Source organism: Lepisosteus oculatus, chromosome 3 (assembly GCF_040954835.1).
Source record: "Lepisosteus oculatus isolate fLepOcu1 chromosome 3, fLepOcu1.hap2, whole genome shotgun sequence".
Taxonomy (NCBI): Eukaryota; Metazoa; Chordata; class Actinopteri; order Semionotiformes; family Lepisosteidae; genus Lepisosteus; species Lepisosteus oculatus.
Window position 1 is genome coordinate 5,552,659 of NC_090698.1, and position 21,789 is coordinate 5,574,447.

General features: G+C 46.2%; 1 protein-coding gene across 4 annotated transcripts in view; it reads right to left on the reverse strand.

The window, feature by feature from the left end:
* LOC102688701 (mitogen-activated protein kinase kinase kinase kinase 5) overlaps positions 1–21,789 on the reverse strand; it is a 53,432-nt gene that overhangs the window by 11,682 nt on the left and 19,961 nt on the right. Inside the window, exons 3-20 of one of the 4 annotated variants that reach the window (XM_069186385.1) lie at positions 15,813–15,903; positions 14,691–14,755; positions 13,657–13,712; positions 12,347–12,394; positions 8,830–8,872; positions 7,771–7,843; positions 7,176–7,307; positions 6,639–6,701; positions 6,169–6,250; positions 5,724–5,840; positions 4,919–4,997; positions 3,612–3,670; positions 2,781–2,833; positions 2,075–2,125; positions 1,550–1,573; positions 1,046–1,091; positions 627–786; positions 61–203 (exon numbers count right to left, since the gene is read on the reverse strand). In XM_069186385.1, coding sequence (XP_069042486.1) covers positions 61–203; positions 627–786; positions 1,046–1,091; positions 1,550–1,573; positions 2,075–2,125; positions 2,781–2,833; positions 3,612–3,670; positions 4,919–4,997; positions 5,724–5,840; positions 6,169–6,250; positions 6,639–6,701; positions 7,176–7,307; positions 7,771–7,843; positions 8,830–8,872; positions 12,347–12,394; positions 13,657–13,712; positions 14,691–14,755; positions 15,813–15,903 — 1,385 coding nt within the window. Of the gene's footprint in view, positions 1–60; positions 204–626; positions 787–1,045; positions 1,092–1,549; positions 1,574–2,074; positions 2,126–2,780; positions 2,840–3,611; positions 3,671–4,918; positions 4,998–5,723; positions 5,841–6,168; positions 6,251–6,638; positions 6,702–7,175; positions 7,308–7,770; positions 7,844–8,829; positions 8,873–12,346; positions 12,395–13,656; positions 13,713–14,690; positions 14,756–15,812; positions 15,904–21,789 lie in introns of all 4 variants that reach the window. The other 3 variants (XM_069186384.1, XM_069186383.1, XM_069186386.1) reach the window with 3 other exon arrangements.

Consider the following 21,789-nt stretch of genomic DNA (forward strand, 5'->3'; position numbering starts at 1 on the left):
CCCGTTTAGTGTGCTTTCGTCATGCTATCCCAGAGCAGCCTTCTGTGAAGCTGACTTTACCTGTCGCTGTTGCTGGGGCTTCCTGTCCTTTTTGGGGGGCAGGAGGGGGGGCTGGCAATCCAGGGGGCTGTCGACTGGAGTCGCGCGGTGGGTGGGGTCTGCACAGGAAGAGGAGCAGCAGACAGGTTGGCCATTGGCACCTGCTTTATCAAATAGCACAACATGGGACACACACCTCCAACCGAATCACGTCAGGGGTCTGTCGTCAAAGTCAGACTGTACTGCGCGCGTGCTCTATTCTCACTCTGAGGCTGTGCGTGTTTTGCAGATCTAAAGTGTTTTGTTGCCCTCAGTCTGGACCGGTTGGCTGTGGTATGAATTTGGGACATTTCACTACAATGAACAGCAGTATGCAAATGTTCAGTCCCATCATTTTAGTCCTCTAGATGTTGCATGCATTCATATGTACCATTAGCTGCTCTGAAGCTGCTCCTTGATGTTGGAAATATTGACGACTGCAGTGATGGCGTCTGCCCTATTTTAAACTTGCTACATCTGCGTTGTGGTGTCTTTAACACACCAGGGGCGTGTCAGCAAAGTGCCGTTGACAGACATGCGGTCCTCACCTGAGCTGACGTTGCGGACCGAGCGCGGTCTCGGCACCGGGCGGTTCCTAGGGCTACTGGAGCAACGCACGATGGGGGAGGGGCTGTACAGCGAATTTCCTGTCCGGCAGCGGTCCTCTTCTCCCGCCATGCTTTCTTCAGAGCTGGTGCGGGCCTTGGGCTGAAGCAGCACATTGAGGTCGTCACTCCACTGCCATGAGGCAGATTCTAAAAAGGGGGGCTTCGGGGCACCCCCTTGTGCACGTTAGCTTCAGGACGTTTACTTCTGAATTTGGCATTTTTACGCTCATTTACTTGGCTTTCACCGTGAGCTCCTATGGGTTCGGATTCACCCTCGCTTGTCGGGTGTCTAGCACAGTGGCCGATTAGACACACATACAGAGAGACTGGCGACACTGAACACATCTGCCATCACTCACTTTGGGTGGCAAAGGGGGCGGGACCTCATCAGCCTGCAGTGTCCTGCTGCAACACAAAGGAGACAGGAGAGCCGTCGGTCAGCAGGCAGGCACAGAGCTCACTGGTCACTCAGGAGAGCTCAGCTTTTTTAAGACAATCACAGAACACCACTGTGCATAATCATGGAGACGTTACTCAGGAATGCTGGAAAGCTCAGGTCTTTTTGAGATGATCCGTGATCACAGAACACAACTGTGCATAATCACGGAGACGTTACTCAGGAATGCCGAGGAGCTCAGGTCTTTTTGAGATGATCCGTGATCACAGAACACAACTGTGCATAATCATGGAGACGTTACTCAGGAATGCCAGAGAGCTCAGCTCTTTTTGAGATGATCACTGATCACAGAACACAACTGTCCATAATCATGGAGACATTATTATGTGGTGTGCATTTTAAACTGGGTGACTTGCTTCCCTCAGCTCCAGTGGGGACAGACAGATGATGAAAATAGTCGTCTTACCTGTCGTGGTCATAATTGCTGGGACTGCGTAGAGAGAGAAAAGGAGAAGTGTTAGTTCTTTGATACCTTCATTCAGCTGTACATTGTGCAGCAATTCTTGATCAAAGTCTTGCTGAATGGTAACTGAATTATTTGATTTATAATTGATAAGGCCACAGATCTTTCTTTTTATTTTTCTTTCCATTAGCAGATTATTTGTCAGCACATCTCCACCATAAATACAGTAGTTTTTAATTTGATGGGCATAACTGTACCCGCTCGGATAGAGGCTGTGCTGTGAAGGAAGTATTTCCATATGTAACATCATTAATAAAATATGTTATCTCCATTTCACGTAATAATTGCTATCGGTATCTGCCTGCAGCTGTGTGAGGAATGCTAGGAAATGCATTGCTGAAATGATCCATTCACAAAATTCAGGATTCATTTCAGTTAAGTTTCATTGTAAATTTTGAATATGAAATTTTATAGAGATGACCTACTCTCCATGCCTATGAAAATAATTGAGCTTAAAAGTTATCTTACATGTCAACGTCGTCATAATCATCATCATCATCAGAGTCCATGCTTTCATCTCTGAGAGAGGAGGAGAAGGAGGCAAAGGGAATTTTATTAGAATTTCAAGAGGAAAAAGTTTCGCAGTTCATCTTTCAGCTTATATTTCAGCTTTTCACTCCATCAGCGCTTAGCCCAGATGGAATGTGCACTAGCCTGCTGCTCAGTCAGTGTCTGTTCAGTGTGTTGTCTAGCTTGTCAGTGTGCCACTCAGTTGGTGTATCACACATTTGCTGGGGTGATCACTGTATGGCACTGGGACAGTCATCTGCACAGTACTGCTCACTCTCAAGCTGTGTCAGTTGAGAGCCTGTTGTTCTATAAAGCCTCTTTCATGGTGATAGTCCCAAAGCTCTTGGTGAGGAATTATATTGTGGTCAAGCCCAGAAAAAGTAAAGAAGGCAGGTTACATGTTGTACTGAAAGTACAGGGTGGCCACAAAGTCCTGCTACCCCCCGTTGTGTGGACAGTTTGTTAGTCTCTCCATCTGTGTGCAAGACGATGTCAAGCTGACTGAACATGCAGAAGGGGCAGATCCTTCTGTGTCCCGAGAAAAATGACTCCCAGTGGCGATGAATCTTCTGGATGTTCTAATCACAGTGATCACCACCGTTAGAACATTAACAGTCTCAAATGCTGTCCTGTCCCAGCTCTCCAGGTGTATCGGGCCCCGTACCTGGTTGAGAACCTGCTGTCTGTGGTGTTCCCACCCCTCTCCTCCTGTCTCTTCTGTAACTGGAACACAGGCAGGGCAGGGAAGAGGACTCAGTTGTCACGGACGTCCAAAGGGACTAACCGTGGGGAGCAGGAGAGCAGAAAAAGACCCATATGCGTAGCGGCGAGATGGGAAAAAGGCCCGGGCTCATTAGTGCAAAGAGTTCAGGAATACCGTATAGAAACCTTTGCCCTCAGGGAGCGGACGTGGGGCGCCCTGGTGCTAGGCGGGTCTCAGGACATCCGAACATCAATGCTGAGCCAGGACAGAGTGCAAGACCCGGAAATATATAGCCCAAGGGAAAGAGAGGGACAGGAAGGACAGCAGACCGGAAACTAGGGACAGGACAGAGAAGGAGCGCCCTCTGGCTGCAGAGGGCGTGACATCAGTAAGAAGCAATGACAGGGATTGGCAAACCCCTGCTGTTTCAGAATGAGCAGCTGTACTATGAGGAGCATAAAGATGCATAGCTGACGTCCACATCTCCTGAGGTTTGGCCATGAGCATCACGGAGGGCCTGATGCAGACTGTCACGTAAAAAGCTTACAATAAAATAGCACAAATACACAATGTTTGGATATACAGAGAGTTGTAAAATATTTAGGTGACATAAAAAGATGTTAGTTATTCCTGTTTTACTGAATGATTTTAGTGATTTTCGATGTCCAATGTCCAGGTGGTTTTGCAGGTGAGGGGAAGCTTGTTATTCTTACAGAGCAGTGTTTTGGTTTTAAAAACTATCGATCTTGTGACACAAGGTGGAACAATGTTGTAGAATAACATGTCTTGTACCGTTCCCACTGGTGTGTTGGGCTCTGATTTCATTGGCTTCTTGGTGTAGATCTGTTGCACTGAAACACAAGAGCAGCAGAGATATCGCACTGGTTACGAGAATGCAGTATTAAAGTTATTCTGAGCAAATGCCTAAGACTGAAACTGGTAATTATTAGAGATGATTAAAGAAGGATTACTTCATACAGCAAGCATAAACACCTATTCCTAAAACAGACACACAAATACAGACAAGCACAGCTGCAGCAGGAGGCTGTGTAGAACAGTGGTTAGACTAATGTCTGGTAGGTCGTGGGTTCGAGTGTTTGCTGTAGCTGCTGCTTCTGTACCATTGAGAAAAGCACCTTTCCAAGACTTCTCTAGTCCAACCAGTGCAACCCTGTGATGGACTATTGTCCCATTAGTCACATGCTCTTGGTCTGCTCAACTATGCAGAGGCTGGGATGAGATCCAGAATGATGCCCAATCAATGCTTTATTGTTTTAAGTGGCAGACACAACTGGACTACTGCAGTTCAGCTTTGAGGAGCCCCACCCAATGGCTCAACAAGGAAAGGGGCTTGCCTAAACACAGGCTGAGCACTGCGATCACAAGTTCGAGTCACGTCACTAGCTGACTGTGACCAGGATTTCCCATGTACAACTGCACAACTGCACAACTGCAGTGCACAACTGACAGAACACTGCCCAGGCTATGATGGGATTAGTCAGCCAGCAATCCCTGTGGCCTCCTGGGCAATGGCAGGCAGGCGGTTCTATGGTGGTTCTATGGCGCTGAACCCCTGCTATGGGGCTGTGCTGTCTGTGATGTGTTAAAATGGGAGTGACCTGAAGTTCAGAGGGGCAGAGGAGCTCATTCTCTCCCCGTGTGCGATTTGCGCGGTTCGCCGCGGAAAGTCGAGTTGCAAAAAGCACAGGGGAGTACGATTCAAAACCAGAACAAAAACACAAAAACTGTTTACCCAGTTCAGGGTCGCAGTAGCCCAAGAAGCACTGGGCGCAAGGTGGGGTGCACCCTGGACAGGACGCCAGTCCATCGCAGGGCGCATGCAGACAACAGACACACACTCACACCACCCAATTCATCTACCAGTATGTCTTTGGGAGGAATCCCACACGATGATGGGAAGAACCCATAAAACCCACACGGATAGCAGCCAGCGCTGTGAGACACTAGTGCTAACCATTGCGCCACAGGGCTGCCTCAAGATGTAAAGAAAGGTAGAAGACACTTCAATCTTTAGGGACTGAAGCTGTGCCCCACTGGGACAGACTGACGGTGATCTACACACAGTTACGCACACTCACAGCTGATGTCGGAGTTTGTGCGCTCCGCCTGGTTGTGTCTGTTGGTGGAACGGATCCTCCTCAGGATTCCAGGGAGCACCTGTGGAAGAGAAGGACAGGAAGAGAATCAGAGACAGGGAGCGGAGTGGGGACAGACAGACAGAGGGGGAGTGCATGAGAGGGTGATTGGGGTTCACAGAGGAATGATCAGTACAGTAAAAAAGAATTGCGGACAGAGTGGAAAGGTCTAATAAGATAAGATAAGAGATCAGATCACTTTATTGGCCCTATACAATCTCTTGCAATAGGAATTTGTCTTTTCACAGACCCCAGCTTGCTCTCCATGAGACACACAGACAGGGAGGGAAGCTGGGGGTCAGAGCACAGGGTCAGCCATTGTACAGCGCCCCTGGAGCAGTTGGGCTTAAGGGCCTTGCTCAGGGGCCCAATGGAGTAGGATTCCTCTGCCGGCCACGGGATTTGAACCGGCAACCTTCCAGCCACGGGCGCAGATCCTCAGCCACAGCAAAGTTATTTGCACTAAGCCTCTAATAGAATAGCTGTATCTCTCATTTGTCTCCAATTCCTCGTATGTCAGGTAGAATGAAGAACAGAGACTGAAGCAGTATTGTTTTAGGATTTCCCACTTCTGCTCTTAGAGGGTCATCATATTTTCTCTCCCTGGTGAAAACAATCTCTCATTTAGGTTTGATGCTCTTTCCCTCCTTCTCACTGGACTCCTCTCCCATTTCTTAACTCTATTGCTCTGTCTGAAATCCCCGCTTTCTCTTTTCCTCCACATCAATCCCCCTGTCTCCCTCTGTACCTCCATCTCCTCCTCCTCGAGCTGGACGCAGTCTTTCAGCTTCTCCGGGTGCCTCATCTGCTCCAGCAGCTCCAGCGTGAGGGTTCGATTCAGGCTGGACTGAGTGACAAACACGTGCTGTGAGAGGAACAGGGGAGAGGGGAAGAGAGAGGGAGTGTGGGGTTGAGAGAAACAACAGAGGGAGTGAGGAAGCAGGGAGCAAATATTAGGATCTTGAATGATACCGGTTTGTGGGGGTGAGAGAAGAGGAAAGGTTTATTTTGTAACAAATCATTATTACTCACACCGAAGTAAGATCTTACAGCTGTGTAAATGCCAGTTCACGTTTACTTAAAATAATACATTTTTAAATACATTTCAAACACACTCTGTGACATGGTAACAAAACGCCTGGGTCATACCAGCTTGAATGAACCTAATCAGACATTGAGAATGAAAAACTCACAGTGAGCATCTTGGTGGCATTGGGTCTCTTCTTAGGATTCCTGATCAGCATCATCTTTATGAAGTTGTGAAACACAGAAGACCTGGGAGACAGAGAGGCCCGTTAGTTCAGTTCCCTGCCTTTGCTGCCTTCAATACAGCACCACTCATAAACACTGAAATGGACAGAGGCTGTGTACCCCAGCTACTCGTATATTGCCTTTTGATCCTTCAATGTGGGCTCTTCCCATCTCTGTGAAGCAGAATTCCCCAGCTGAGGTTGTGAAGTTGGATTGCTGACCCAGTAACAGGAAAGTGAGCTGGGTTTAGACGGGTTAGGTTTGGCCTGCAGGTGATGTGCTGCTGCAGCAGGGATCCCACTCAGTATGAGAGGAACTGCAGGCTCAGACATTTGGTATATGTGCTTGGCTGAGGCGGTGCTACCATCAGCAGAGTTAAGTCAGAATTAAAGCTCGTTCTTGGGCCACTCACCATTTGGCTTTGTCCTTTAGCTTGGGAGGCTGGTATCCACTTTTGGACATGAGGAAAAGCACCCTATGGAGAACAGATGATACGACTTGCACATTACAATTCCACTGTGAAACTCCAAACCTGTGTGGATGTGAGAGAATAAACACTTTCCCACACCCTCACGGCGTCTTGCTAGACCGAGACCTGGACCGATACAGCTGCCTTTAAATAAAGCTAGGAGTGACGGTTGCTCTGAGCTGAAAAGGCTTTGACCGTGACGTTGACTTTGCAAAGTTTGATCATGCAATAATCATGATGATTTGCAGACACCTAGATGTTTGCTGTAGAGCAGCAAGGCGACTAACTCTGATTACATAACCTCGGCTATATCTGACGTTCGGCGCACAAAGAGATGCAGTAACAGAGAGTGACACACAGGGATAGAAGCAGGGTCCTTAATCACGGGGCTGCAGCTCAGTTCTTCACTTCTTTCTGGCCTCACATGGCCGAGGAGGATTCTCTGCTCTAAGCGCTCGTATGGCTCGGGTGCTGCCCTACCTGAGTGGGTGCACATCAAACATGGGTGGCTGCAGCTCCGCCAGCTCAATGGCGGTGATGCCCACAGACCAGATGTCGCACAGCTCGTTGTAGCCGCCCTTGATCTCCACCGCTGCCACCTCCGGCGCCATCCTGTGGAGAGTAAGTCTGGTTACTGCGTCAGTTTCGACACGCCCATGGATCGCAATTGAGCCCACCCAGTGTTTTCAAAGAGCAGAACAAAACCATTGGGAAAGAGGTGGGGTGAGGTTTTGAAGCAGGCTGGGCCTGTGTCTACTGTTTTTTTTTTGGTTAATAATGCATCACAGGAGGACACTGGCGTAGAAAAAGAATCTGTCGAGAAGAGATGTTTAAATCTCCGCTCGTGATAGAGATGCCAAAAAATGGAAACAGCAGTTGCTGTAGATTCGTTTCTTTCCGAAAGGACCCCAGAGAGGACCTATAGGTTGTGGTAGAAGTGTCCTAATTATGTAGTAATCTCCATTTGCTTTATAATTGGAACATTTCCATGGAAGCATTTAGGCTGTTCTTGAAGGGGTTACAGTGGTCAGAGAGGCCCCCTCCATTAGGACAGCCTGAATGCGCTGTGCCTCACCAGTATGGCGTTCCTATGAAAGACATGCGCCGCGCAAACGTGGCTGTGATCTGCGCAGAAATCCCAAAATCAGCTGGGGGAAAAAAACGATGCAGAATTAGGGTCATTGAAAGGAAACATTTGTATCTCAGACGTTTGTCTTTTGATTTTCCCAAATGCATGCGCCTATTTTCAGAGAAACAGGATGGGCAGGATGAAAAGGTAGCTTTGTTTCTTTGGGAAAAATGAGACAGTCATTCTTTTACAAATTTACCTCTAGGGGGAGACATGTTTGCACTACAGCACTCAAGGGTTTTGTAAATTCAAAGTTTGTAAGAATAGCACAATTTAAATTATAAATAATTAGTACACTCCTTAGATCTTTGTCATGAACAGGAAATATATAAATCTAGATGCGCATCGCTGTTCTGCATTGCATACTTTTAGCACTATGTAGTGACATAGTGTTGTGCTGTGTTACATTGTGTACACAGTCTTCTATTTGTTTTGCATTACACTTGTAAATCCAGTGTAATCTACAGCTGGATTTTGCTTCTGGTCTCTGCAGCTGTTAAGATGGATATTGCCATGTTTCTTGTGGTGTGGAAGACAGTAGTGGCAGGGGCCAGTTTGTGAATCTCCACCAGAGAAATTTCCAATGTTACCAGAGAGGTGTGGCATCAGTATCAGTATCGGAGCACCAGAGACACTGGCGGTACTTTTGGCTTACAGATCTCTGCCATTCCATGTTGGGCACCAAGGGCAGGTAATGGGGATAACATTCAAATAACACAACATCCAGCAAAGACAGAGGAGACAAACCCCTCTTCATCTGGTATAGCTCAACCTTATCATGCTGAGCCCGACAGATCCTGAGACAGAAAGTTCACATCTATGCCACTGGTGCATTAATGCAGGAGGAGAAAAACCTGGGACAACTCCTTCATCATTTAGGAAGCTTTTTTTCAATGCCACGGTACCTGTACTGTGACAGCAGACTACTGTAGATAATGCCAACTCTAATACTACAAGGGACCCAACAACAAGGCAAGTAATGCAGAACAAGTTGTGGATGCTTACCCAGCTTGACCTCTCCCTGGTCATTGAGAAGTATATTCGCCCCCTGTAGAAGGAAATGATGATGGTGCCGTGAGTGCCAGAGATTATCAACATGCACAATGTGACTGCAGGAAATCTACAGGTTGTGCTAAAGTGATACTGCAAAACAACATAGAAACAACTGTAGTCAATTTGTACCTTAGCTTTGTCATGCTTGCCCTGCTGCAGCTCTGTGGGGGCGGGTTATCTGTGTCGTAGAAGCTGATAAAGTCACCATCTACCTGTCTCCCTTGGCCAGCTGCCACAGCCAGCTGGAGACTTGGACCACCTGGAGTCGGTTTACGACCACAGCTGCTCCAGGTGCCCTTCAGAATAAATACTCAGACCTGAGAGAGCATGCGGCTCTGTCGTTGAGTTTGAGTACCGAGCCCCTTGAGCTTCGTTTCTGCGTTGGTTCCCGTGTTTAGCTACTGCGTGGTTGTTCTATGACCCCTGCCTTCTCTCCTGGCTGAGCCTTGTCTCTCGGCTTCAACCTCGACCTTTGAGCTTTGACCACGACCTATCTCCCAGACAGCCCCTTGTGCGCTCCCCGGTTATGGCCCTTGCTTGTTTTGGATTTCGACCCTGGACCGTGTTTGTCCGCAGCTCGCTGTGGTTCACCAGCTAGCCAGAGCACCACGTCTGCCTGCACGCGCGGCGACTCGGTCTGGCAGTCCGCAAGCACCCTGCTCCTCGTCCTCAGAATGTGTGTTGCCTGCTCCCTCCGGTCTCAGTATCACACAACTCGGGGCTATCCCCTGCGTGCTGGTTGCAGGCTCCCCATCTCAGCAGCCTTTGCATTCAGCACGTGGGCTCTCCAGCCCGCCTTGATCGTACTGCAGGTCCCAGCTTGGCAGCGTGACATTCCAAGCTCTTAGCCGACTGCTCGTGCCTTCGCACTTGTGAGCATCCACGCTCACTAGATCTCTGTGGTGATAATCGGGGATGTCATTCTAAGAGGAGCAGTGGAAAATCATTTTCAACAGAAACAACAGTAAATAATTTGGGTGTTGTGCAGAGCAGTAATCACTGAAATGATCAATTGAATTGATTACAACCATACATAATTGCAGCATGCTGTGGTAGGTAAGAAACTACAGTGAAACTGAGTATAAAGAGCACTGGAACCAAGTCACGTAATAAAAAGAAGGAAAAATATCATGAATGGTGCTATATCGAATGTTTCTACAGAACATTTTTTGCCAATATACAATTTCAAGTTAAGATAAATTCAGATGTTGATGAAGTAGTTGAGTTATTCTAATGTCGACGGTCTCAGATGAGTTTATCTTGAGTGCTTGTCACTAAGTCGCCGTCAGAGGAGAGAAGGGCAGGGGACTCAGCTCTCCACTGTCATGGAGAACTGTAGCATGTAGTTCACAACATTTCAACCACAGCTCGTCTATCACTGAGCTCAAATGTCAGCAGCGCTTTTTTTTACCTACTCTGTCCCATGACACAATCTATGCAACCATTAACCTTTTAACAGCACTCACGATGATAAATGTGCTCTTCATTTTTTTATTGCAAGACAGACTGCAAAAACGGATTTCCTTCTTTTCTATCTAGATGCTCCCTTTCCTTTTCTGGCTCCATCATGCTGACAGGATCCCTGTGAGTTGTACATCCTTCGCCTTTACCTTGGGATCAAGGGATGCAGAACTCTTTGTGGTTCCCTGAATCCAGGCCAAAACAGGATGCGCAGGGACCTTCAGTTGCTATGCACCCACTGTAGGCTCTGGAGCTCCACCCTGATCTGAATTAGAACTGCTGGTGTGAGTAGCTCTTCTGCACCCAATGTTAAAGAGCTTATAGTTCATTCTTGAGCTGGATGAGCTGGTGAACCCATGACTTGTGTTGTTGTGTTGTTCTAGTGTAATGTATCCTGGGATGCTTTACACAAAGAGGGAACGAGACTGTGTTAAGATGCCATTAAAAGTGCCTCCAAATGACAATGACGTTCACATGGTGCATTACTCAGTTCTCCATTGCCTAAATGAAGGTATTCTGGATTTGCAGCTCATAGGAAACCTGTAACTGTTTGTGCCGGTCTTTAGAAATGAAACCCATTTCACAGAAAAGTGACTTGAAACACCCGTTTTTTCTGTTTTTCTGCAGTTATTTCGTGAGATCAAGGGTTTATTTCTTTTTTATGTCGCCTCCCGAGATGCAGCGACGATTCGTTCGAGTTTCGTGCAGGAATTCAGAAAGCGGTGCACCTTCAAGGCAAGTTGAGCCTGACGCGGCCGATTTCAGGAGCTGCCGGTGTGCTGTGAATGGCTCCTGCGAGCGGCAGGAAGACGAGCGTGTGCTCTGATCATATCTGGGCAAGGCTTATCAGCACCTGATCTCCACCTGCAGCCTGCAGGCCTTCTGCTGGGTGCTGCCTGCAGCTGGGTGCTGCCTGGATGGCGTGAGGGTGCACAAGTGTAGACTTGCCTACAGGACGGTGCGCCTCTCAGTGTGGAAACTCATGCACGCTGCTGCACGTTTTTCGCTGTGAGTGGGTGTATCTGTGCATGTACCATTATATGTGTAACACAGTGAATGTGTGTCATTCAGTGTGTGTGTGTGCATTCCCATTTTTTTACAAATTGCACAGGTTCTGAAAATCTCAGTGATAGCGAGAGTGTATTACTAGCTGACCTGGGTCCTTTTTTAAAACCACTTCATTTGTTCTTTGTCTGATATGTGCATTTTTAAAGCTACCATTGTTCTGCCCTTCTGTGTAGTTTGCAGACGTGTTGCATTCCCTCCCAGCACTCGTCTGTGAATTTCAGCTTTGCAGTGATAAAAATCAAGACTGAGCTGACTTCTGGGGGAAATCGTCAGCCACACTGACACAATGCGTAGAAATTCTTTGAAGGAGCAAAGGGCGCTTAGTAAACCGAGAGCTCACCCGATGAGGTACAGACGGTACTGGATCTGACAGTGCTGGGACATTTTTAACTTTTATGTTTCGGTTTTAGCGAATGTTACTGTACAAACAGGCGCATCTTTTCTGTGGCTGACAAGTAAAAATGCATTTTACTGTGGTTTTACTTCACCAAGATAACTTAGACGTTTGCACAAATCCAATTTGTAGATTGAGAAGTTTGTACTTAATACTATGTCACTACCGTCTCATAGTAAACCCTTCACTTTTCTCTTGAATGAGCTGTACATGCAGTTTATTGATAACATGTGTGGGGCAGGTGGCCTTAGTTCCTCCATCTCTGGTCTTTGTTCAGTTTGAATTGAAGAATCCTTGATAAATGAATTGAAACAATTAAGGGTCAATTAGTGAATCAAAGTCCTGTAATAGCTTGGAACTGGAAGAGCCATGGTTGGCTACCTCTGATCTACTTGTGATCTATCCCCTCCATTGCAACCAGAATGGTCCTTCTCTGTTACAGTGCAGAAGTTAATTTCAGCCCCCCGCCCTGGGAGGGCCATATTCATTTAAGGCCATGTGCTCACATGTGATCATCAACCTTAACACCCTTTAGAGTTCTCTCACCTTGATATCTCTGTGAATCTTCTTCTGGCTGTGCAGGTACTCCAGTCCCTGTGACAAACACAAACATGCGCTTATAGTGGCAGCATACGTCACCCTAGTTGTTCCAGTCTTCCCCATTGTAGAAATGGATACCGAGATTGCTAAAATAAATCCGAGTTCCATCTAGAGAAGAGTCACCAATGCACACAATCTACTATCTGTGTGCTGATTGAGCCGGATGAGCCATCAGGGTCACGCACGGCCGGTTATTAAAAACAGGCAGTTAAGAGTGCACTTCAGCTTACAGACAGATGTGGAACACCACTACAATAATGATAATAACATCACTTTATTAACCCTTTACAATTTCTTGCATTAGGAATTGCCTTTTCGCATACCCCAGCCTGCTCTCCATGAGACACACAGACAGGGAGAGAGCCTGGGGTCAGAGCACAGGGTCTGCCATTGTACAGCACCCCTGGAGCAGTTGGGGTGAAGGGTCTTGCTTAGGAGCCCAACAGAGTAGGATTCCTCTGCCAGCTGCAGGATTTGAACTGGCAACCTTCTAGCCATAGGTGCAGAGCCTTAACCACAGAGCCACTGCTCCACCCCAGTATCAGTGCTTCCTCATCAGTGATTCCTCAATAACTGATGCCACCTGTTTTTTTCGACCTGCTGCAGGCATCCCAAACATCTCTTTGTGTAAAGACGTGTTTCCTGTTCTCTGTCACAGCTGAATAAGCTTCCGTTAGTGATTCCCAGCTCTGTTTCACTACTGACTCTGGAGTAGTCTCCTAGGTTGACCCAAATCTTTACCCCCTTGGGGTGTGTAAAACCAATGTAGTGTTGGTGCCTTCTTTGTTTTTGGTGCTGAGTACGTTATCTCTGTGACTGCTCGTTTTAATATGGCAGGGGGCTGTGCGCAGGTTCAGATAGCAGAGATCAGGATTCGTGAAAACTGGAGGATGTGCCTGCTATCTGGGCGGAGCGGTGGCGCTGTGGCTAGGGATCTGCGCCTGTGGCTGGAAGGTTGCTGGTTCGTATCCTGTGGCTGGCAGAGGAAACCTACTCCACTGGGCCCCTGAGCGAGGCCCTTGACCCCAACTACTCCAGGGGTGCTGTACAATGGCTGACCCTGTGCTCTGACCCCAAGCTTCTGTGTGTCTCATGGAGAGCAAGCTGGGGTCTGAGAAAAGACAAATTCCTAATACAAGAAATTGTATAGGGTTCATAAAGTGATCTAATCTTATCAGTGCATTGATACATGCATCTGTGATGTGCTGTTGTCTCAGCCTGTGTCTCAGGTTGGCAGCGAGTGTTACTGATCTTACCTTCAGCATCTCCCTGCACACGTATGCAATCTGCTGCTCTGACAGGGGCCCTGTCACTGAAGGAGAGAAGGAGAGAGTCCTTTAAAAAACACCCCCTCCATGCGCAAAGGCACAACATCAGAGGTCACTCATTCATCATGCTCCACGTAAAACAGTGGCTTATCTCTCAATCAGAAAAGGAATGTGATTTCATCTTTTGTATGTTAAGCATACAGCTTGATCCAAGGTCTCACCATGGACTGGATGAGTAAAAAGCAGCCAGTGTCACTAAGGAGACTAGCCTACACAACTACACAGATTGTACAGGGTATCGAATTCGTACTGTTAGGAGATTTTATTAGTTCATTTTAAAAATGTAAAAACAACAGTTCTGAGATAATCCAGTTCTCCCTCCGCATTGTGAAGCTGAAAAAGAAAACACAGTCACGATCAGAAAACACGTCAGGGGGAACTGTGATGTCAGACACAGTGGAGGTTGAACTGTTCGGCACTGTCCCACTCCAGAAGCCTAAAGCAGCACATTGGTAATTTTGTTCCTCTTTTCTGACACATTTTCCATTGCAGTACTATTGTATAGGACATTGTCAGGATTTACCATGGAAATCCTTTTCCTGCTTTGGAACAGATTACAGAATTGGAATTAATGATAGAATATTTTTACATTTTCCATTTGGAATCACTTTAATCAGCTCAGCTCTCGCTCACACAGGAAGAACGCACTCATCTGACACGTGTACTTTTCTGAGCCGTTCAGCATTTACCACGCCACATGGTCCCCCAGGCCTTCACAGGAGAACATGTGCTGGTTGGAAGAGTGGTGCATCTTTTACTGCAAGCTCACCGGCGCCACCTAGGGCCTGGCAGTCACTGCTGCTCCCCAGGGAAATCCCTGACAAAGCTGCTGCTTGGACAGTCCTGGTCACTAAGGGCATGGACTGCGCTCCAGGCTCAACCTGGTGATGCCTGCTGCAACCCGCAGGGCACACCTTGCACTGTAAAACCGGGCCACCCCGCCCTCACTCCCCCCCGCTTACCGTGGTACACATCCTGCAAGGATCCCCCTCCGCAGTACTCCATGCAGATCCACAGCTTGTTCGCGCTGCAGGACACACACACACACAAGGCTGTTAAAAGCGGCGACCACCGTGCTCACAGAGTGACTCTGGCGGTTCCTCAGACTCCTGTAAAATGCCTGTGCTTTTCTGTTTTTCCCGGGGTTTTTTTAGCGCGGATTTTATTGAAATCAACCCACCCCCTACCACCAGCAGCAACAGAACAGAACCGCCCAGTTTCCCCCCAACACCTGTGCACATCTCTGGTATCAATGCCAGCGTTCTGCATGGGCGTCTGTGTCAGGCCCTGCCTCACGCAGGCCAAGCTACAGCAGATCCTGCTCCGTGTTGTGCTAGGTATTGTTTCATGTACAGTATATACTGTATGACTATAACTCAGTGTCAGAGCTGCTCATCTTAATATGGAAGGCTCTGTGTGCATCTTCACACCTGAATAGTTCCCCTCCTCTCCCTGGTGGTGGGACACCAGTGTGTGATGAGCTGTTCATCCATGTGTGTGCCCTTGTGACAGTGTGCTCTTTGAGTGTGCACAGCGAAGGTGTTTCTGTGTCTGTCAGTGGGTATTACTGCCAATATAAAGACGCAAAGTTAGAAAAGCTCCCCACAAAGATTGAAGCTACTGACAAACAAAATACGGGGATGTCCCTGTTGATGACAGTGACCTTTCTATTAGCTGAAAGGCATCTGATTTTAAAGCTACAAATGCTAAAAACATTTGCTGTTGCTCTATGTGGACTGTCTTTTGAACAGAGTTTGGAGTACCTAATAAATATAGGAGTCACGAGGGGAGCTTCGCCACAAATAAGGGATGAAACAGCAAAAAGGGAAACTTTACTCAGCTGGTAGGGATGTCTTCTGTAATTCTCTGGAACTTCAAAACACATCAGCATTTTGATTTTGTTTTTTGCCAACTGATAATTTTTGGAGAACAGGGGAAAGCACTAAAAGATTTAGTTTGGTCTATTTCTTCCTCCTCACTCAGAACACTAATCAAACCCGCAGGACCTCCAGTCCTTCCCTAAGGCAGGATAACCTTTGACCCCAGCCAGAGAGAAGAAAAGACCCCATCAAGAGCCAGCTCACCGTATGTAGCTGCCGAAGTACGCCACTATGTTACTGTGCGTGCAGCTCTTGACCATCACAATCTCCTGCTGGATCACGGAGAAGTCATCCTCTGGAAAGACAAGCAGGACAACAATAATCGTCAGAATTATTCGGACTTTTTTCTTTGAGTAAGTCAGTGAATGTTAGACTGTCAAAGAAGAAATAAATTGTATGATTAAGAAATGAAATACCGTAGTGCAGTGTTGCACAACAGGATAAAAATACACCCTGATGTTTTTTTGAAACGGTAAAGGTAATGGTTTTGTATGAAAAAAGAAACCAGCTCGGAAACAGAGACCACAAAATACTCAAATATCCTGAACAGTGTGTGTCATGTTCCTACGTGTGTAGAGCACTTTTTTAGAAAGCTGCACAGCGTTGAGTCATTTTATGTCTATGAAAAATTGTAATCAAAAATACAAATAACCATAGGGCAACACCTGTACATTTTTCAGTATGCAGTGTGGTTTCTAAATACAGCATTAGATCAACAGGCACTTTCAGACTTTGTTGTCTCCCAGGAAAAGCTTTCTAAGTTAACGTGAACATCAGCTCTAACATGGAGAACAGAGAAACAAGTCGGTATACTGTAATACTGTATATACACTGGAAGGGTAGAAAAATGATCAATACTGAACTTCTAACAGAACTTACCACTTTGCCTTTATATGAATAGTTGTAAGGATTTTGGATAGTGATTAGAGGTTTTTGTTGGTGTTTTGATGAATCATTCAGCGCTGGAGACTTGGTTGTGCGAGGGCTGAATCACCTCGTTAGTGAAAGCACAAGTGACAAGGGGATTTAACATGTTGATTGCCAAGTCTGATGAAAATGAAGCTAAAAAAAACACCTGGAAGAACCATCAAGTTCTGCTTAACAAGACAACAGTGCCGTTGTACTATTGGTATTTTGCAGGCTGGACTAAGTCAGGTCGAGGTGGAGTTGTACTTTATGTTTTAGGTCTTAAGGTTTAGGGAGTGGAGAGTACCCTGATGGGCATTAGAGAGTATGGGCCCAGATGTCCAGGGCAGCGCGATGTGTTGACATGCACAGACCAGCCAATGGGGAGGTCCAGGCGTGACGCTCTGGGCAGGAGTGTCTAGTTTCTCCAGAGTGTTTGAGAGCAACTTGACCGCGTGGTGCTACATTGATCGGTACCTATTGAGGAGACTGAATTATTTATTTTCATTTTATAATCATTTATACTGAAATCACCATTCATGATTACAGGTATTAGTTTAACTTTTGAGTCTCAGATGATCAATGCTGATTACTTTATTATTACTAATATGATACTAATATATATGTAACTATGTTGTAGTATTAGAATCATATTTAATCATCCCAGCTTGTAGATCTGGTTAAAACTATCTGAAAAGCCATATATATTCATGTATACTGACACTGCTGAACCAGCCGCCTAGTACTCCACAGAATATCCTGGGAATATCTTTACTGGACTGTCAAAGCACTTAACACAACCCCGATGGAGATACAGCAACATCCCGATATTGGGCTAGTTCCCCGCATCATCCCAGTCATCCTGCCTGCTGCCATTCCAGAGGGCTCTCCCAGAGGTGACAACATTCTGGCAGCCCACCATCCCCAAGGCCTCTGGCAAGATCGGAAAGTGACCGTTGCGCTGGTGATGCACTGCCGATTAGACTCGATTCCTGTCGAGTATTTATGGAATGAGCTGGCATGACGTGCAGCATCTAGGGCTCGGGGAGCAGTGAGCAGCCACATGCTTGTCTAGGCTGTAGAGCAGGAATGGGAAACACACCCACCCACCTGGCAGCATCTGCAGGCTGGTGAAAAGCATGTGACACAGATGTACATCTTGTGTTGAATCCCACAGAGGCCACAGACACTACTACCCTGTGAGCCGCACAGGAGATCCCCTGTTGATCAGCCTGAATGATGCCATAATGTTCGTATCTGCATAATGTTTCATAACATAATGTTTCATTAAGCATTTCTACAAAAAAAAGCTGTTTAATACAGTATGTGTTGTTTGATTTTTTTTCAATGTATAGGGACTTCCTGATGATGACATGACAAATCTAAATCAGCATACTGAGTTTACCCATCTCTACCATACTGCGGTAAACATCCTCCACAGCTAACAGCAATGCCTCAGACTCAAGAGGCCATGATGTATCAGGGTCCAGTGGAACAGGTATGGGGGTAACAGAATGCATTACGTTTTTCCTAACGTACACACACGTGTCGTGCGTCATGACACACATTATTGTACTAGATACTTCGTGGTGACAGTCAGGTTGGTGGTCAGAGCTTTGGAAACTATGACAGCCAATGCTCACCGCTAGGTCAGAAAGTCACCATTTGTCATCTGCAAAAAGAATGTTTTCTTTGACTGTTGTGTTGAATTACACAGCTCTTTGTCAGGTATAATAGTTGAGCTGCTGGGAGTGTCAGTGGACTCGATCAAGTTATTATATCACATAGTGAGGCTGCACCAAAAGAATTCTTACACGTTGTGGACACGTTGATATCTCATTAATTTTTCGGCCTAAAGAAGGCAAAACTTTAGAACAGTGCCGAATAAACGAATGCAGCCTCTGTGCAACAGTGAATTTGTCCGATGTTTTGGGACCTTTGGTGCCGGAGTATTTTAAAACGGCAAGAAACGCGGACGCATTTTGTCATGGAAGTAAACCGCTTCAATTTTAACGTTTGTCATTTGAAAAAAGAAAGACGTTTCAGAAAAGGTGAAAACCTTTTTCAGAAACCCTTTTTTTTCAGAAAAGCTTTGCCAGTTTCTAAATGAATGGCGCTTGCTTTTGAGAAGAAGAGAAAACCGTCTTTTCACTGGGCACGCAGTGCCTGTGTAGGGGTAGGATATGCCGTTATCGGTGTGTTCTGCTCACTGTTGGAGGAGATTTGCAGAGTGCTTCACTCTTTCTCTGAGCAGTGGTGTGATGCTGTTTCTCTCCCTTTTCCCCAAAGCACTCACCCACCCTCCACACCTCTCTCTCTGTCCTCTGTCCTCCTCTCCTCCCCTGCCCAGTGCATGCACTCTTTCTCTCCCTTCATTTCTCCCCTCGCCTCTCCACCCTCCTCTCATTCTGCCTCTCTGCCCCGGCCCCCTCTCTCAGCCTCTCTGCTTGCAGCTCTGCATTGCTCTTGCTCTCTTTCTCTCAGGTGTCTGTGGTCTCTGGCTGGTCTCTCACAGGAAGCACGAAACGCACAGCTCAAAGGCTCCCTCCCTCGCTTTCTGTCACCATCTCACTCTCCCTCACTCCTTATGACTCACTCCCCTGTATCCTTCCTCTCTGACTGAATGGCGTCGAGGGGAGCAGTGAGAGGGAGGACCTGTTGGTAGTTAAACCCGGTTGTGAATCCCCCTTTTCTCTCTCTGAGGGTAGACACAAACTTCCTTTGCAGTTTTGTACGCCGGAAAAAAAAATAATTCCGAGTTACTTAATGCTCTGGTGTAAGAATGGAGTCCCACACACCCATTCTTTTTCATTCACCAATTAAAATCGGTTCGGGGGGTCACAATACACAGGTATATTATTTCATCGCTCATTTCCATGGCTGTGTTGCCTCTGAGTTGAGGGTGGGGCTTTTTGAGTTTTTACTCAACTTTCATAAAACATTTAAATTGGGCAAAGAAAACCATCTGAAAATCTGCCTGGGATTTTTTAAAGATTTAGAGTAATTATGGGAAAACATGCTTTGCAGGCAAAACTTCATGCATTTGCAGCAGATGGCAACCACGAAACACAATAAGAGTTCCTTGGTGTGAGCAATATTTGTTTCTCTTCCTTTTTTGCTTTTTTGTCTGTTCTTCTGGTGAAGATTGCAATGCCTTGTAATGCTGAAACAGAATTGAATTCCCAGGCTAAAAGCATCAAGAGTTGTTGTTGACCCTGAACACCTGGTCTCAGAGAGTCACAAACACATTGCCTTTCTTTTGAGGTTTATAAACTCCCACACAGCAGAGCTCGTTTGAGATCAAACCTAGTTTAGACTGAAGCCTGGTGAGTCGACAGGTTTTCATTCCAACACAGCTGTTAATGACCTCAATAAGTTCATTGCCATCTTAATTGGACCTATCTGACAAGTTCACCTGGCTCTTCAACTATTGCCACTTTGAAGGACATAGTTGCCGTACAGGACTGGATCCAGACATCCCTGACTTACCTAATGGTATTTTTAAAGTTAATTGTCCAGAACAGAAAATGTTGGTTTTATCAAAAACAAAGTCCTGTGATCTCGCAGCTCCTATTTTGGTAAGGTCTTGTTTCTTGTGGATCACAGCATTAAATTCCGTATGTTGTTAGTCACATACTGCATGATGCTCACTATAGTGGGCCAGCAACCGTCTCATTCCTTTCTTTACATTGACCAAGAAGTACTGTGTAGCTAAGCCCCGAGACTGGAACAGTTTCCAAGGTCAACCTTCAACTCGGAGGCAGTGGCGTTGAGGAAGAGGCGGTATGCTCTTATATGTAGAGGTATATTAGTGAAGAGCTTATTGCATACTTTGCATTTATATTATTTATAAATTATAAAGATTTTGCACTTTTGAGATTTCTGTTATGAAAGATACTGCATCAAATAAAAGCCATCTCCTGGGTCTTACTGTGCTGCTGCCACAAGACATAATAATAGTTGTAAACAAGAAAAGGCTCTTTAGTCCACCCAGCCCATCTGGAAGTTGATAGTAGCTGATTGATCCAAGTATCTTGAGCAGCCAGTTCTTGAAATACACCGGGGCATCAGCTTCAGACAACATGGCTGGGTAGCTTGTTCCACACTCCCACTTATGTGGTAAATAAGTACATTTTAAATGCACTTCCAAATACTTCACCACTTATGTCCTCTGGTTGGTGTTCCACTGCTGATTGTGAAGTGTGCATGGCTTGGCACCTCAGTACCTGTCTGAACTATTATCACCCTACTCCCCACCTAGCAACCTTTGCTCTTCAAATTCTGCCCTCTTTATTGTCCCCCAAGCCTGTCTACATTGTATGGGTGACAGTGCCTTCTCCTGTTACACCCCCAAGCTCAGTAACTCTCTCCCCAAGGATATCAGAGAGTCACCTTCTCTAAACTCCTTCAAATCCAGACTCAAAACCCTCTTCTTTAGAAGAGCCTTTACTTCACTGGTTCCATTCTTCACCCCTCTGCTCTTCTTAGTACCACCATCCATGGTCTCCTCTGTATATTGTAATTGTGTCTTATCTTGTGTATTCTTTTTATTTATTGTTGTATTCTTCTTATTAATTGTTTTTGTCATCCTGTAAAGCGCTTTGAGAGGCCACCTTTAAAGGCTCTATATAAAATCTTTTTTTATTATTATTATAAGTCTGCTAGGTTGACTTTGTCATTGCCTTTTGAGATTTTGAATACCTCTATCAGGTTCCCTCGTTTTCTTCGCTGTTCAAAACTGGAAAGGTTCTGTCCCGAAAGTCGGTCAGTGTAACTGCTCTATTGCAGAGGCGGCTACAAAACTGCAATATAGAATTTCTGAATCCAGGTTGATAGGCATCACTTTTGGGCTCTTCATCTGTGATTAAATGACTTTGTAGTGAGGTTGGTTTCGCAGCGTCTGTGGGGACTTTCTGTGTGGTGAGTGGGGGGATATGTACTGTGATCTGAACACCTGGGGTCAGGGGAAGACGAGAGCTAACCCTTTCTGTCAGGTGAAAAACCTGAGGCAGTGTTTCAGTACTCATTCATCCTTCGTGCTGGGGGTGTTTTCTGGCAGCTAACAACAGTACAGTCCACAGGATGAGCAGGCCTCAGGTTGGTGCTGTCTGAGTGTCTGAAATGAATTGAGTTATGTTTATTTCCTGAGTAGATGTGCAGATTGTATAGCTTCTCCTCTTTTGGGAGGAAAAGGGAAGTTGCAGAAATGTTGATGTGAAGCTTCTGATCAACCCACCTAATCTTTTCACTCCAGGTAGGTTTCATAGGCTTTAGT